Below are 18359 nucleotides of genomic sequence, written 5' to 3' on the forward strand. Positions count from 1 at the left end.
TCTTAGAAGAGTCAACAATTCTTGCATTGGCTGTACAGAATGCAACTTTGCAAACTAACTCTACAAAAGATATTAAGCACAAACATTTCAGATCAAAAAGCTCAGAATAAAAAGTTGGCAAATAAACGAAGTTTAAAAGTTAAATATGTAACTGACCTGCATAAAAAGATTTTGTAAGCAGCTGTTCACATCTTTGCATATCTAATAATTCTTTAATTATTACCTGGAGCAAGCCTTTATACCTTTATGAACAGATTTAATAACCTAGACTTTATAACTGCTGACTGATAATTGGAGACAGAAGAAAATTCAAGTTTGTTAAAATCAGGAAATGTGAATTAAAATACCTACAGAAGCATGCCATTAGGGTACAGAGCATTTAACTAGAAATTCAATCAGTTTACACGATGTTGAAATCCTGCAGGGATTTACCCTGCTAATCCCCCTGACACTAAGGGGCAATTTAGCATGGCCAATCAACCTAACCCGCACATCATTCAACAGTGGGAGGAAACCAGAGCACCCAGAGCAAACCCACGAAGTCATAGGGAGAATGTGCAAACTCCATACAGTTTCCCGAGGCCAGAATTGAATCTGGGTCCCCAATGCTGTGAGGCAGCAATACTTACCACTGTGCCATGGTACTGTCCCAAAGAGAATGTTTAAGGGAGATATGTGGGGGGAAGTTTTTCACACAGACCATGGTGGTGCCTGAACACGTTGCCAGAGGTGGTGGTGGAAGCAAATAAATTAGCAACATCTGGATGGGCACATGAATAGGGAAGGAATGGAAGGCAGAAAGTTTTTTCAGTTTAGCTAGGGCATCATGATCAGCATGGGCTTGGAGGGCTGAAGGGCCTGTTCTAGTTCTTTTTTTCTGTTCTTTGTAATAAATACTGAACTTAATTGCGCAGACAACCCTTTGACTACTGATTGGTCTCTTACAAAATTATTATCTTCTGAGCTGCCTGGTTTTGAAAAATTTAAAATCCATTTAAGTTCATTCATTGTGAAATTGAAACAAATCTACAAAAGTGACTTGAATGCCACGATTGACAGACTTTCTAATATTAGCTGTAAACTAAAATACTCAAACTAATTTTAAAATATTGCACTCATTCTCTTTGTCTTGTGCTCTCTCATTCTGTTTTCTTTTGTCCAACTTTGTTCTAAATTCCTTTTTTTTTACATTCTATTGTTTGCAAATAAAAGCAGATAAACTATTCCTGACTGATTCAAGCTTTCCCTTTGTTAATGATTTGATTCCAAGCACAAGATTTTGCTTAACGCCTTTCAGGTTCAGAATGTAATCAGAAGTTCAAGAGGGAGGAATACATTAAAATGATGAAAGGTATTTTCTGACCAGGCCCGGCGTGGTGGGAAATCTGGCATCTGGCTGATTTTGTCAGTTTTATGATAAAGTGCATTGTAGCACATGATTAGTTCACCTCAGATTTGCCATCCTGAACTAAACCAGTGCTATGAGCTCCACAATCACCATCTGGTCAGAATAAATATTCTGACAGTGAGAGAAAACGACCAGCAGCGGTCACTCAAAAACATCAAATTAATAGAAATACAGAAATATGAAAAATAAGTTTCTTTTATTTATGTTTTTTTTTTTAAATATTGGAATTCATATCATACACTTAGCAAAATGTGCTCTATATATACACAATTAAAAATGTGACACGTTAATACAACAATTATCTTGTATTCTCCTATCCTCTTACCAATGCATTTCCAGTTTATGAATAAAGGAACATTTCAATCACCAAGAAGAACAACCACTCAAGCATATTTTATTCATTCATGGGAAGTGGGTGTCGCTGGCTGGGCCAGCATTTGTTGCCCAGCCCTGAGGGCATTTTAAGACTCAACCACTTTGCTGTGGAACTGGAGCTAGTCCAGATAAGGAAGGCAGATTTCCTTCCCTACAGGACATTAGTGAACCAGATGGGTGTTTACGACAATGGTTTCATGGTCATCATTAAGCTTCAAATTCCAGATTTTTACTGAATTCAAATTTCAACATCTGGTATGGCGAGATTCAAATCCAGGTCCCCAGAGCGGGTTTCTAGATTACTTATCCAGTGACAATACCACTACATTGCCACCCCTCCCACTTTTTAATATGTCTAAGAACAAATTGAAATGGTATTTGTCAAATCAAAGCCAATCATAATGTTTGTGGTCATCTCTTATATCACTTGTATATTTTACCATGAGGTCTTTTACAAAACTGTTCCTTAACATGGTAAGGGATATGGCTCATACAAAAAAATTACAAATGCTACTGAACAATATAAAGATTTTATTTTTTTTTACAGAGAGGTCTCTTAACATTTTAAATAAATCTCTATAAATTGTGCACAATTCTTAGTTGCAGCTTCACTAATACTTGTTTCACTGTTGTAGCATTGAGAGAGAAAATTCCAAAGAGGAAAAGATGTTCAAATAAAAACATTTTCAAATTTCATTTTTTTTTCAAATTTAACACATTGACAAATGCAACATTGTTGTACAAGCTACTTTTGACAGTTACTTAGAATATCTGTCTAGTGGAGACAAATTATATATTTAATATATCTCTGATATATTAATTGAGTGCTGGATTAAGTTATGGCTTAAAACATATTTGTTTGCACATCGTACTCTGGTCACCAAGGCAGTCCACTTTTCTAAACAGATCGTCACAGATAGTCCTTAGAAAAATACATACACATTGGCCAAGATTCTCCAATCTTGTTCTCCCTGCCACCGTGCCAGCGAGAACGGAGAATTTGGCTAAAACTCCATCCACTGCAGTGAGGCCAGAGAATCCCAGCCAAGGAGAGGTCAGGGATTTCTGGCCATTAAGTGAACGTAGCTAGCACTCCAAAGCTTTACAAATGATACATCCTGGTTCAAGAATGGAACTAGTACTTGAGCATTTTGCACACATTTTATACTTCATTAATGCCACTAATGTTTTGGAGAATGTGAGAAAATGTGACAAGCTTTCCGCCAACAGATAAGTATTTCCAATTTTCTGTACTAAGCAAGGATATGCCTTCCCCTGCAAAATCAAATTGACTCAGATTGGCACCCTAGACTTACAGATGGATTCACATAAAAGGTTTTATTTCTCCACAACTACCGCCAAGCTACAAAGTCATTATTCTAATGGAAAAAGATGAAAAAATTCCCATGTTCTATGTTCATAAAAGTCAGTCAGTAATGCACAAATATACACTTGATTCAGAGTAGGCCAGTCAAATAAATAACTAGATGTGGATTTGTCGGCACCTTTACATGTTCAGACTTGAAAACAAAGTTTTGTTTATTCTCAAGAAACATAATAGCAAAATATCCAGTCTTAAGATAACTGGCCTATCCATATCTTTTAGCTAAGCATTGAAGCTTTTGTCTATGCAGACTTCAGATCAAACAAGATAAGCAGTTGCATCCATTGTCTTGCAAAACGTCTGCTACAATAAATAATGGAACAACTGCTGATGTTCCAAAGCATTCTCTCACACAAGCAGCTTAGGATGAACTCCTGTTCATTTCACAGAGGAATATCACAAAATCTTTGGTTAGCTCACTGTAGCTGACACAATCTTCAGAAGAGAGATGTTCCTTGTACTTCCATAGATGTTCTGAAAAACAACCAAGAACAGTTTTGTCATATTAATACAGATACAGATCAAAGTTGTGAATTTTCTCTTGCATTCCAAGGGGGCAATTTTCAGCCCATCTTCGGCATCAGAGAGAACAGTGAGATAGGTTGAAAATCTGGAGAGAATCGGGAACCGTGATTCCGCGTGGAACCGCAACTGGGATTCTCTTGTCCCGCTGCTGTGAATAGGTATTTGGCTGAGCGCCAAATTCTCCGCTCTCACTGACAGCGGAGGCAGGGTGTGCAAGATCAGAGAATCCCCGCCATTATTTCTAATATGGCTTGACCAACGTTGGAAGGAGGAATTCATAAATTCTCAGGATTGCTGACAATTTTTAAATAGCAATCTAAGGGTGGGATTTTCCAGCCTCGCTCGAGCGAGACCAAAAACTCGCAAGGGCCAACAGAGATTATTGTTGTCGGACCCTCGCTGCGCCAATTCTGTGGCAGGCGAGGTGGTAAAGTTTCGGCCTCTGTATCAGCTCATTCCAATGTTATCTGTAATAATTTGCTAGATTCTCTTTAAAGGAATTAAATAGAGGGATTCAGACGGGTGAGAAAGAGATTTTTTAGGCGTGGAACAATAAGTAGTCCCGAAAGAAAAAGATTGAAGTGCAGTTTAAAAAGTTATGCTTCCAAATATTATCCTGTTGGATCAAATAATAATATTTCAAAGTGAACAAAAATTAAAATTTGATCATTTCTAATTAATAAAAGGGGCTGAAACAAAGTCATCCACACATATCTACACTATTAAAAATACTCAAAGCATTGACAACTAATAAGAAAACCTTTGTTTTGCATCTGCTTTTTTCCATCATTATAGGTTTCCTACCTTTTGGATGATTGGGTCGAATGGAGAAACACTTTTCTGTAGGGCTGATGAAGGACTACATAAACGATGAGTGGCATGAAAGAAAAAGAAAATAAATCTTTTAATATTAAGAACACACAATGTTATTTTTCCAAAACACAATTGTGAGACAAATGCTGGATGTGGGCATTCCATTTGTAATGGCCTAGTGCAGTTGAATCTACACAAAAGTTACTTTTATGCTAGCCTTGCGGAGGACCCTTAGTGATACTGGCCTTAGACTCACAGGTGTCCAGAAGCCTACCATTAACCCCACTAAAATCTGTTAGGGTGAATTTTCCCATTCCACGTGCCATGGGAATCGCAGCAGGCGAAGGGCGGATCATGGAAAGCCCATTGACCTCAGGCAGCATTTTACAGTTTCGGGGTGAGCACAGCTGGAAAATCCTGCCACTTGTCTTTGCAAAATCTGGCTGACAGGAAGATGGAATGATTAATTTGCCACACTCATTTTCTTTTAAGGAGATATAGAACAAGTTGGGTTGAGGCTATATGATTAGACTTTTTTTCAAGAACTGATTAAATGTATTATTATGTGCAAGGAAAGTATTAATTTTCCAGGGACTGAACAAGAAACACATGTAGGTATCTCAAATGGCTATAAAATCCTTTCACCAAATTGGCAGAATTTAATGCCAACCCACCCACCGGCCACCCCACTTTCCAAAAAATTTGGAGATGGGCAACCATGTGATCGAGTGGAAAAGAGCGGTGTGGAGATCTCGCCGCCTCCCACAGATTAGGTCTGGAGAGGAGGAAGGATACCTGTACAGATGCCAATTGAGGCCCAATTAAAGGTCCAAAGGTGTGGGTTAGGTTGATTGGTCATGCTAAAATTGCCCGAGTGTCCTGAGACGGGTAGGTTAGAAAGATTAGCAAGTGGATATGGGGGTAGGGCCTGGGCAGGATTGTGGTCAGTGCAGACTCGATGGGCCAAATGGCCTCTTTCTGCACTGTAGGGTTTCTATAATTCTATGAAATGCCCCATCCTGCTACCACTGGTATTCCACAGCTTGCAATGGTGGGTGGCATCTTTCCAACCAGACCAGCAAGAAGGTGGGTCTTGGAGGTAAGCAGGTGTGAGGATATTGAACCTGTGATGTCCACACAGTCACTTCCACATTTCTTGGCCCATCCACTGCCTCTTGTCCAGCAGGCAGGCTGTGTTAAAAGAAACTGCATAAGCTCAAGCCCACGAAAAATTAAACTGACAAAAGCATCCTCACAAAAATGGAATGGAAAACTCACTGGTATATCCTGATGCAAAATTAACCCAAGTGGAAAATAAATACTAAATTGTGAAGTATATTTAAAACTCAGTAAGTTTTAGATCTGCCACACTGAAAACTGTGACTTTTTTTTGTTCCATCAAGTTTTCAAACATTTTTTAAAATGTTAATGCTTTTGAGGAAAAAAACTGGGCCCCTGAGAGAACAAGACTGAAAAATATGTGTTTGTACTGTAAACAATCACCCGAGCACATTGCACAGCGCAGCAAACAGTTGAATCGTTTATATTTTTACTATTTTCAAGGCCTAGAAACATACAGCCAACAATGGCCACAGTTCAAAAATGATTATTTTTCTTTATTATTCCTCACCTCTGCAGAACATGTACCCAATACAAAACGCAACAGTCACAAGAATCAATAAAATTGCAGTGATTGCAACTGGCCACAAATAATGTGAGGAGGTAATTGTAGAGTTTCGCTCTGAAAGAAGAAACAAATAAATGGTGAGTGACATTTTTGTGCAATATTCAATGTGTAAAATCTTCAAGGGGGCCACATCATTCCAATCTCAATTTACCTCTCCTTGAAGCCCCAACAGTGGCCAGTCTCTTGCCCACAACGTGTGAATTCAAGTTAGGGTGGGGAAAGGTGGAGCCTGGTCTCTATCCCCAATTTCCCCTGGCCTGTCCCTCTTACTAAAAGATTGATAATGTTGCCTTTCCTCAAGCTGTAACCTTAGCCAGAGTGTTTAAGGTTTTATGGTTTGCTCCTATTCCCTTTGAGATTTTTCTGTGACGCATCTCATGTACATAGAATGATCCGTCTGAATTTTATTCCCTTTCGGTTACTTTCAACTCAGCTGCTTCAGACCACAGTATGATTAATAAACCTGCTAACTCCCAATGGTGAAAGATTAATCCAGTTTGCTACTTATAGCAAAATCATTAACATATGTTCTAACTCGTTTTTACCATTTTGTTACAACTTGCAAACAGTTCTCTTTCTCCCCTCAGTACATTTCTATCCTAGTTTCAACAGGCTTGTTGAACATGCTCTGTCATGAAAAGAGTCAACCGTTCACCTACATATCACTTCACGCCTTATAAGATCTTTTCTGGCCACAACGTGCAAGTAAAATCATTAAGGTAGTAGGAAGATTCTCTACGAATGTTAGTGACATGGAAATAGTTTTGCTTGTAACAGCACACAGTGGGAGGTAGTGGAAGGTAGGGGGAGGCAGTGGAGGCTGATACAATAGTGACTTTTAAGGGGCGTCCTGACAAACACATGAATAGGATGAGAAAAGAAGGATATGGTCCCTGAAAGGGTAGGGGGGTTTTGTTCACATGAACAGCATGCAGGCTTGGAGAGCTAAAGGGCCAGTTTCTGCACTGTAATTTTCTTTGTTCTTTGAAATATTCTCACTATGGCCCAGATTCTCACTCCTGTGTTGAGTGCCCAGAGACAGGAGAATTCCCAGCTCCGTGAATCCAAACCTCTAAGAATGCCCGTCCGAAGATCGGAATTTCAATTTAGGGAATGGGTTGGATTAGAATTCAGGTGGGCGACTGAGGAGAGCTGAACAGGATGCCAAGTGCAGAGGTTAGCTGCGCGGAAGGCCTGCCTCAGGGATCTGGCACCATGTGCAAACGTTTAAAAATAAAAAATTGAAGCAACCCTCCGCCTCTTAAACCCCCCCATTCCCATCACCCCAACGCTTTGGCAGACAAGGGGAACCCACCAACCCTCAAACACAGAGGGCCAACCTTCCCCCTGCACCACTCAATGGTCAGGTCAATCTCTTCACCCACACAATGCCACACAGGTTTCAGGGTGATCTGACCACCACGCCTCCAATCTTTGCCAACATCATGGCGTACTCCCCATCCTCAGTATCCCCTCCCACTCCCAACGACCATTATGCCAGCACAACCCTTCTCTTCTCACTTCACCATTGTCCCTCCATGTAATGGGAAGGTAATGGGAACCCCTCTCCCCTTTCCAATGGAGTACCCTGGAAGCCCTGACCCTGGCCCCACTCCCTGGCAGCTTCCTGGGACAAGATCTAAAGTGGGACACTTCCACTATTTTCCCCACAACATGGATCCTCTCCATTGTGCCAGAACCCGAGATCATGAGCAGGAATGTCCGACACTTGCCATCTTCAGAACTGTCTGGCCCTGCCGACAGCAAGGCCCCACCATGTGTTCCCTAGCGGTGGAAGGTGCAATCAATGGGAAACAACATTTACAATGAGTATATATACACTGACAAAATATCCGCAGGTGACTATCTATGATAATGAGTGTAAAGATAGGGTGGGATTTTGTGCTCTTCCGCCCACAGCTGATCTTCTGTGGCAGAGACTGCCTGCCATTGGCTGGCAGTGGGATCTTTTTGATTCCATTACAGTTGATATCAGATATGTGATCAGTTGGAATCATCACATTGATACTAATATTCCACCTTGGCTAAGTGCTGATTTGAGTTGACCTGAATCTCCACTAAGAACTCTACAATAATTCTGTGGACTGGGGGAAGTTTGTGGGATTTTATTGTAGGATGGGAGAAGTTTCTGTGAATTGAATGCCTTTGTCAGGCTATGGCCACAACTGGGCTCATCTCTACCTTGCAGCAACAGCAGAGACAGTAAGAAATCTGACAACACCAGATTAAAGTCCAACAGGTTTATTTGGTATCAAAAGCCATTAGCTTTCGGAGCACTTGCTGCTCCTTCATCAGATGAGTGGGAGTTCTGTTTACAAACAGGGCATATGAAGATACAAATTCAATTTACAAAATAATTTGGTTGGAATGCGAGTTTTACGGGTGATCGAGTCTCAAAGGTACAGACAATGAGTGCAGAGAGTGTCAAGCATAGGTTGAAGAGGTGTGAATTATCTCCAAGACAGGACAGTTTGTGAGATTTTGCAAGCCCAGGCAAGATAGTAACCACAGAACAACAGAGGCCAGAGCACCAGAACTTAGTCCATTTGATGTACTCATGAAACCAGTACCCTTGCCTCACCAATCCTGACTAGAATTTCAGAGGTCAGTAACCTTATCAGAGTAGTCCTAGGTTCTGTCCCTACGAAGTCACCACACCCCAGCACACGTCAGTCACAACTTAGTTTCTGGCACTCAGTTGAAGCTGTGGTAAGAGCCTACCTCAGTCACTATGTTATACTACCACAGTTATGATCGCCTATTGATTATGGTACTGGACTTAACCACTAGGATGTTAGGGGTTCAAATCCAAATTGTGCAACTGAATTCATCAAATCTGGGAAATTGTGGTCTTGTTGCCAATAAAACAATCATGAAAGTTGATGGATTGTTATAAAACAACTAACTGGTTCACTGTTATCACCCAGGAACAGAAACCAACAAAGTCCAATTCATTTAAGGGGCATCTTGACAGATAAATGAATAGGCAGGGAATAGAGGAGTATGGGCTGCATAAGACAAGAGGTCTATAGTTTAGAAAGACATCATGTATCGGCACGGGCTTGGTGGGCCGAAGGGCCTGTACACCTGCTGTACTATTCTTTGTTCATTTGGTCTACATTTGACTCTAATCCCACATTTCCTTGTTTAAAATAAGCTCAGAGCGTGAAAGAGTAGATAATAGGGCATTTCCCACATACCAAGGATCAACTCAGAAACTTAGAATATATCCATTTGGACAAATGGATATATTCTAATTACAATGACAGTGCCACAGCTCAGAGCAAACCTTTCAGCTGTGTTTGTTTTGCTTACACACTAAATGGGTGATTTGCTTCCCATGATGATACGCACGGAATCCACTTCTGACATTTCCTCATTCTGACTATTCAGCTTATCCTCCTCCCATAGTCAAGAATGTAGGTTAGAAACTTAATCCTCAAGTGTTAGGGTTTGATAAGCATTTTGGATCAGATGCTAATCCAGCCCTATCATTTGGGCAGCACAGTGACACAGTAGTTAACACTGCAGTCTCAGTGCTAGCAACCTGGGTTCAATTCCAACCTCTGTGACTGTCTGTGTGGAGTTGGCGCAATCTTCCAGTGTCCAATCTTCCGGGGCGGGGGCGGGGGGGGGTGGGGGGGGAGAGGGCCTGGGTAAGATACTCTGTCAGGGGTAAATGTAGAATTGATGGGCCGATGACCTTTTCTGCACAATGTTCGTAAAGGCTCAAATATGCCAATCGTCTGATCAGTACAACTCTGCACAGAGCAGGTGAGATCAGAAAATATTGGTGTCTCCTCACTTGGAGCATTGATCGACATCACAGTGAGCCACAGAATCATGCAGTGCAGAAGAGGCCCTTCAGCCCATCAGGTCTGCACTGACACAGGAGAAACACCTGACCTTCCATCCAATTCCAGTTACTGGCACTTTGGCCCATTACCTTGAAAATTATGATGTGCCAAATACACACCCAAATACATTTTAAAAGATGTGAGGCAACTCACCTCCACTACCCTCCCAGGCAGCACACCCCAGGTCATCACCACCCTCAGGGTAAAAAGGCTTTTCCTCACATGTGCCTAAATCTCCTGCCCCTCACCATGAACCTATGCCTCCTCATGACTGACCCTTCAACTAAGGGCAACAGCTGCTCCTTATCCACTCTGTCCATGCCCCTCAATCTTGAACACCTCAATCAGGTTGCCCCTCAGTCTTTGACAAAGGGTCATCTGGACTTGAAACATCAGCTCTTTTCTCTCCTTACAGATGCTGCCAGGCCTGCTGAGACTTTCCAGCATTTTCTCTTTTGGTTTCAGATTCCAGCATCTGCAGTAATTTGCTTTTTTGCCCCTCAGTCTTCTCTGCTCTAACACAAACTATCAAATAAATCGCTTGGACTTAAACCTGGTGTTGTCAGACTTCTTACTGTGTTTACCCCAGTCCAACGCCGGCATCTCCACATCACAAAACAAACAACTCAAGCCTATCCATTCTCTTTTCACAACTTAAATGTGCCATCCCAGGCAGTGTCCTGGTGAATCTCCTCTGCACACCTTCCAATGCAATCACATCCTTCTATTAAGGTGGCAACCAGAACTGCACACAATTCTCTAGCTGTGGCCTCACATACAACTCCAGCGTGACATCGCTGCTTTTGTAATCTATCCCTCAATTGATGAAGGCAAGTGTCCCATATGCCTTTTTCATCACCTTACCACAGTGCCCCCATGCCCCATGCTATTCCAATAACTTTTCTTTTCTAACTTGGCCGTGACTCAATTCTATCTGTTTTATATATCATTGCACAGATTAAAAGTAAAAAGATAATTATTTATTCTCACTTCAATTGGCATTATTATTAGTGCACTTCCAAGTGCTAGTCCACAACTGTTGTGGACATCAAATCAGGTGAAATGCTTTTCAATCTTTACTTAATATCACAAATATTTCAGCCTAATTTTTTCCACTGTCTCAATTACTATAAGTAACTTTTATTTATCCAATGTCATTCATAACATTAGGCTTTGGATCCATTGAATTATTTTCAAAATGTCATAGTTATAATGTAGGAAACTCACGCCACTAGTTTACATGCAGCAAGCTCTCTCATGCAGCAGTGTACAAATGACCAGATAATCTGTGTTTTTTGTGATGTTGATTGAGGGATGAATGTTGACCAGGACATCCGGTAGAACTCCCTTTCTATTCTCAAACAGTACCATGTGATATTTATGTCCGTCTCAGAGGAATAAGGCCCCAGCTTAATACTCCAAGTGCAATAGATTATACCTTCAACGGTGCAGTATCCTATCTGCACGAACTGCATATTGCAACACGCTATTTCAAACAGATTTCTCAGCAGAAATTGAAGAACAGAATACAGTGCATTTAGCCACATTGGACTTGTGTTAGCAAAGAAGATAAATCAGCTACTTACTGCACATTATGTCGCACAACTGAATCCGAACAGAATATTCTATATCCGTTCGCCAGCCCTGTCAAGGCAAATTATTTGGATTTGTATTATTAATTGTTAATTAGTGCATTTTAAAAAAAAAATCAATGAAACCCTGACAGTGGGTAAATGTACCAGGCTAAGTTCATGAGCTACAGTAGTAGATGGCCTGCAATTAGTTGGCTGACCTCACGCAAGAGGCAGTGAGTGAAAGGCCAAAACAGACAATTGTTCCTGGCTAGAGAAGTGATGATGTGGAGATGCCAGTGTTGGACTGGGGTAAACACAGTAAGAAGTCTCACAACACCAGCTTAAAGTCCAACAGGTTTATTTGGTAGCAAACGCCATTAGCTTTCAGGGCTTTGCCCCTTCTTCAGGTAGGGCAAAGCCCCGAAAGCTAATGGCGTTTGCTACCAAATAAACCTGTTGGACTTTAACCTAGAGAAATGATCCAGGTTTCTGTTCTGAATTGCAAATCCCCTGCTGGATGTATTCTAGTGAAGACAAGGCATGCAATACACGGCTGAACCAAGACCAAGCTGCACCCACTTCCGAAGCCTGATTTGTTTCCTACAAGAATAAGATATCAAAAAAGGACCACGACCACTTGAATTTAATCACAATAGGCCCCAGCTTCAGAACAGGAACTGAAAACTTAAGAAGGAAAAATTAAATTATCTTCACTTAAGAAATGGCACTCACGTACCTGCACACAATAATTGCTGCCACATTCTTCATGAGACAAGTTAAAAACTCTAGAAAAGGCACCAATCTGTAATACAGCAAAGCATTTTAATGTGTTATTGTTTCGACACCGAAACTAAAATATAATCAATAAACAACTTTCAAGCTGTTGCAAATCTTTCTATTTAAACATCTACTTTAAAACAAACAGTATTTAAATTATACATATATTACTAAACACAACATGATTTTTCTCTCTGAACCATGTTCATTTTAAATGCCAAACAAGATTACTTCTCAATGTTACCTCTGTCTTACTTTCTCGGAAGGCCAAGGAAATTTGGAATGTTCACTATGACTCTTACCAATTTTTACAAATGCACCATTGAAAGCATCCTATCCAGATGTATCACAGCTTGATATGGCTCCTGCTCTGACCAAGGCCGCAAGAAACTACAAAGGGTTGTAAACAAAGCCCAGGCAATCAACAAACCAGTCTCCCATCCATTGACCGTGTCTACATTTCTCACGACCTCGGGAAAGTAGCTAGCATAATCAAGGATCCCACATACTCTGAATATACTCTTTTCCATCAGGAAAAAGTCTAAAAACATGTACCAGCTGACTCAAGAACAGCTTCTTTCCTGCTGTCATCAGACTTTTGAATGGTCCTATCATATATTAAACCAATTTTTCTCTTCACCCTACTTGTAACTGCAACACTATATTCCACACCTTATCCTTTTTCTTTCCCTCTATGTATTCTATGAGTGATATGTTTTGTCTGTATTGCGCGCAAGAAACAATACTTTTCACTGTATCCCAGTACATGTGGCAATAATAAATCAAGAATGTATACCAGAATAATAAGAAATCAATGTCTTAATTGTGTGATGCAAAAAAAAGTTAAAAGTTTTAAGTTAAATTGGAGCTTTATTTCATTGGGAAAGATTATCTTTTGTAGATATTTTATATATTTGCATATCAATAAACCTTCCCAAGTCTGGGGGGATATATATTCTATTGCATCAAAAATCATATTATGTTAACATTTATAGTACCTTTCAGTCCTATTGATTAACCTATGGTCTAATCAATAACTGAACATGAACTTACTGTATTTGCTGTAACATGTAGCTCCTTCAGCGGTTCACACTCGTGGGATGTGGTTCTGTTACACAGAGCCATCTTGAACTCAGCCTTATCCTGAGTCATGACTGTAAGCTGCAATTTCCCCAACTGCCCATCAGTACTCATGTTCCAAACTATAAATATATAAATATAGTTGTTAACCGTGACAATTGTGGTTCGATGTCTGTTCTGAAAATAGTACGCTAATAGCTTTGAGGCAGGCACGTCTCATTCACAACCAGAATTTTCACATTATGAATCAGCACCAGATGCTTTATGCTACAAACATTTGCGCGACAGTGTGAAACAAGTGATAATAAGTTCACAGCCCGTTTTACATTTCTCCCATTGAGATCAATGGAAAGCAAAATTGGGAGCCACATAAAACTGGCAGCCCACCCTGCAGTCATTCTTTCTGTACTGCCAGTCAAAGTCAAGATCTATTACAATTGTACACATTTTACACAGAGTCTGTCATCTCCTGCACCAGGCTTTTGTGTCTGACAGTGTAGTTGCTTCACAGTAGGTCTGCTGACACTTGAAGCAGCTTCCAGTCAAAGTGGTGCTGGGGTGAGAGAGGGGGTGGAGAAGGATAATGTTTCTATTAAAATGAAAGGAAACCTGATGGCAACAACAATCAGTTAACCATAACAGTCTCTTGTCATGGAATAAGTGGGTCTTGTCAGGTAAGTGGGTGGCACAGCGGTTAGCATTGCTGCCTCACAGCACCAGGGATCCGGGTTCAATTCCAGCCTTGGGTGACTGCCGGTGTGGAGTTTGCATGTTCTTCCTGTGTCTGCATGAGTTTTCTCCAGCTTCCTCCCACAGTCCAAAGATATGCAGATTAGGTTGACTGGCCATGCTAAATTGCCCATTAGTATGAGGGAGATGAGCAGGATAAAGGTCGTGGGGATAGGGCTTGGGTAGGATTGTTGTCTGTGCAGGCTCAGTCGGCCAAATGGCCTCCTTCTGCACTATAGGGTTCAATGAAGTAAATTCCCATCCTTTAATTTTTTTGTGTTATTTTGATTAAAGGAAACAAATCCTCAGTCACAAGATTATGGAAATTCTTCATATTGTTGGTGGAAGCGTGAGAGATTTAACAAGGTATACTGTTGCATCATCCTATCATTATCTCACTCAAACATGTTTGCACACCTCAATGTAAGCATAAGCTTAAACAATGCCTTTTTGAACTCAAGGTGTTTTTCCTTTTGTTGATCGCTCTTTAACTCAGTTCAGAACACGCCAGATTGTTTTTATTTCTGGGCAGCCTCCCTTGCCTCAGGAGCTGTGAAGAAATACTTGTTTCTGTTCCAGATGTCTAATTTACTAAAAAAAAAGTCCCCAAGATATCCCCATCTCTTTAACCTTCACTCCAATACAAAAGTAGATTTTTTTTAAAAAATCAGCCAATTCAAAACTTGGAGAAAAACTCAAGAGTCAGCTCAGCAATTTGACAACTTTTGAACCTGTATTTTCAATATTTTTAGTGTTATTAGAGTGTCCAAATGTTCCAATTCGAAGCAAATGTCAACAAATTTATCAACCTTCGAGAGTATCACTGCTGGATACAGTCCAACATATTTCTTAGTGTGGTAAGGTGGCCTCTTTAAAGGGGCGATCTTTTGCAAACCATGTGATCGGGCCAGGTGCTATGAGAAGGCCGCAAGGGAAGCTGAGCCAATCGGGAGCAAGGGCATGCATCCAGGGATGGGGGGATCCTCAGTTGGAGCCAGGGAAGAGATGAGAATCGAATTTTGTATCAGTCCCATATATATATTAATCGTTCACTGTAGAAGCCACAACATGTCGCCTTCAATTCGACTACGCTTAGCCAAACTGTCCACATGTATGCATATTTCCACCAGAAAGTAATCATGGGATTTAATTTCCTCCAGCCACTTACTGGTTAACAGACTCACTTTAAATTTCCTAACTGCAATGCTGACAATGTCAAATTAGTGCACACAGTTTTTCACACAAGCATGTAAACCCACACACCATGCAGAGCGTGAACCGCAACTACCTAACCCAGTTGCAATCTTGCAACCTCTGCTCTGACTGAGGTTAGCGAACTCTGATCAGAAGCAACCAGAGATCAAACCTGGGACATTACAGGATGTGTGTGGCTCAGTGCCAAACCAAAGGGTGAGTACATTTCCTTGTTAAAGTGCAAAGTTACCTGGTAAAAATCCAGAAGCAAAAGGACACCTGATCCAAAAAGCATCATCTGTGGTAAACTGTAAAGCAAGTTTAAAATGTACATTCAGGTTAGTATGAATGTGTTTAAAATGTTTTTAACCCATAAAATCTTTATATTTTAGCACCTTCATAGATGAGGATGGGCAGTTTAATGCAGCATCGAAGAGAACAGTGTAGATTCCCTTACATCATTTAGAATAGCATTGAAAATAGAAGTAGGAGTGGGCCATTCGGCCCTTCAAACCTGCTCCGCCATTCACTTTGATAATGGCTGATAATCAAATTCACTATCCTGATCCAACCCCTTCCCTCCATTTCCCTTGATTACTTATAAAGACATCTCTCCTGTTCCAAACTAAAATCCCAACAAAATTGCCATTACGCTTTCAACTCTGGACATTTAATCGTCAAGCAAACATAAAAAAAAGCTCAATCGGAAAACTTAGCATTTAATGCAACCGCACATATCAAAAGATCCCAGCTTCAACCCTCCCCACTCCCCCAAACCCCCCAGTCTGCGCTCAAACTGACTGATTTCAATAATCCAGCAACAGTGGGAATGAGTATCACAATTCACCTTCCCAACTCTTAAAGCTGGATTAATAAATAAAAACCATCGGTCAGGATTCCAGCTGGTAAACGTGGGTGGCAAACAACACCAAGCTCGGGGTGGTTGGGGCAGGGGACAGGGGAGGGGTGCAGCAATTACTGAAAAATAAAGAATTCTATTTAAAATGAAAGAACAGAAAATGTCTTACCTTCACACAGAGCCTTGGGTGTGGGTCAACACGTGAATACCTGACCTGTTCAAAGTATATGAAATAGCCAATATTATTTTCAGACAAGAATTGACTATTGAGTGTTTAAAAACAAAACTATTTGCATGAAACATTCACCCCTTATAGTTCATTCATCGACAGTGACCCTTAATTTCCCTAATTCAATCTAATAATTGATTAGACAATTCCAGAGTTTCAGCTCCACCCTAACCAGGAGTCAATTTCTTGCATTAATTAATCTTTGTATGAAGAAAAGTTTCCTACTATCAACCCTTAATTGGTCCTTCGTTGTTTTGGACCAATGGACTCGTACACTGTACTTGTCATTTAAAATGATTGCATGGTTCACATGAAACAGTTCTATTTGTTATGTACACAGCATGAACGAGCTGATCAGAAGAGAAGAGCTTGACAGGAAAGGCCAGTATTAAGTGCAGTTGTACAGCCAATGCCCTGGAAAAGGGAGGGAATGCGAACAAAGGAAACAAATGAACAGACACCAAATGTTTGAGATTAATTGATGAAATCTATTGGCAAATAAGGCCCAGGATATTTAGAAATGGATGGAATCTTCTGCCCCCACCTGACATGAGTTGGGAGGCTTGAAAGGTTTGTTGGCTTGGCACCAGAACCAACACCAGACACATTTCATCTCCACTAGAAGGAGGTTCTGAGCGGGAAAGCCCTTGGTTGATCTCCTTCCACTTGGGATCCTTTAGTGGCTAATTGATGATCACTTCAGGGCCCCTTCCCACTTTTGCTGCAATTTGCTCCATACCAGCCGGGCCTGCGAAATGGTAGTCTGTGCCTCCGATTGACTGGCAACTCCACCTCAGGCTTCAACTTTGGTATGTCTGCCACGACTCTCACCAAAGCCTACAGATGCACCATAGAAAGCATTCTTTCCAGATGTATTACAACTTGGTATGGCTCCTGCTCTGCCCAAGACCACATGAAACTACAAGAGGTGTGAGTATAGCCCAGTCCATCAGGCAAACCAGTGTCCCATCCATTGACACTGTCTACACTGCCTGCTGCCTTGGGAAAGCAGCCTGCATAATTAAGGGCCCCCACACAACCCAGGCATACGATCTTCCACATTCTTCCGTCAGGAAAAAGATACAAAAGTCTGAGGTCACGTATCAGCCAACTCAAGAACAGTTTCTTCACTGCTGCTATCAGAAATTTTATTAAGTTGAGTTATTAAGTATTAGGTTGATCTTTCACTACACCCTAACAATAAAACTGCATTCTGCACACTCTCACTTCCTTCTCTATTAACCGAATGCTTTGTCTGCAAAGCGCATAAGAAACAATACTTTGCACTGCATCCCAATAAACATGACATAATAAATTAAATCAAATCAATTCTGAAAGGAAGTCCACTGGTGTCCTTGGATTTGCCTGATCGACATAAAACTAATGGTCTTTCCAACTGGTAGGCAAGACCCCCACCGCCAATATAAGATTCAGCTTGTAGATGGCGAAGTCTAATATGGGCTGATTTCATGCTGGGACTGAGTAAAAGCAAACATTTTAGCCCACTAATCAGAACAGGATGGCATGATTTCTTATTTATGAAGGAGGGACCCCTTAAGACATGATTGAGAGTAGATTGAATGTATTTGTTGCTGTGTGTTCACTTATTGGCTGTAACATCAAACAGTGTAATCACAGAATCCCTACAGTGCAGAAGGATGCCATTCAGCCCATCAAGCCTGCACCAACAACAATCTCACCTAGGCCTTACTCGCATCAAACAACGCATTAACCCACTAGTCTCCCTGATACTAAGGGGCAACTTAGCATAACCAATCAATCTGATCTGAACATCTTTGGACTGTGGGAGGAAATTGGAGCACCCGGAAGAAACCCATGCAGATATG

The 18359-nt window shown here is 41.0% G+C and overlaps 1 protein-coding gene across 1 annotated transcript in view; it reads right to left on the reverse strand.

The window, feature by feature from the left end:
- Positions 1-1637: 1637 nt before the first annotated feature.
- LOC145355633 (interleukin-17 receptor E-like protein) overlaps positions 1638-18359 on the reverse strand; it is a 45663-nt gene continuing 28941 nt past the window's right edge. The window contains exons 11-18 of the mRNA XM_080207873.1: positions 16453-16497; positions 15675-15732; positions 13475-13623; positions 12381-12446; positions 11657-11714; positions 6136-6246; positions 4497-4551; positions 1638-3641 (exon numbers count right to left, since the gene is read on the reverse strand). Of these exons, the coding sequence (XP_080063999.1) occupies positions 3605-3641; positions 4497-4551; positions 6136-6246; positions 11657-11714; positions 12381-12446; positions 13475-13623; positions 15675-15732; positions 16453-16497 (579 nt within the window). The 3' untranslated portion in view covers positions 1638-3604. The remainder of the gene's footprint in view (positions 3642-4496; positions 4552-6135; positions 6247-11656; positions 11715-12380; positions 12447-13474; positions 13624-15674; positions 15733-16452; positions 16498-18359) is intronic.

The sequence above is a fragment of the Carcharhinus amblyrhynchos genome, chromosome 19, assembly GCF_965287045.1.
Source record: "Carcharhinus amblyrhynchos chromosome 19, sCarAmb.v2.hapA, whole genome shotgun sequence".
Classification (NCBI taxonomy): Eukaryota; Metazoa; Chordata; class Chondrichthyes; order Carcharhiniformes; family Carcharhinidae; genus Carcharhinus; species Carcharhinus amblyrhynchos.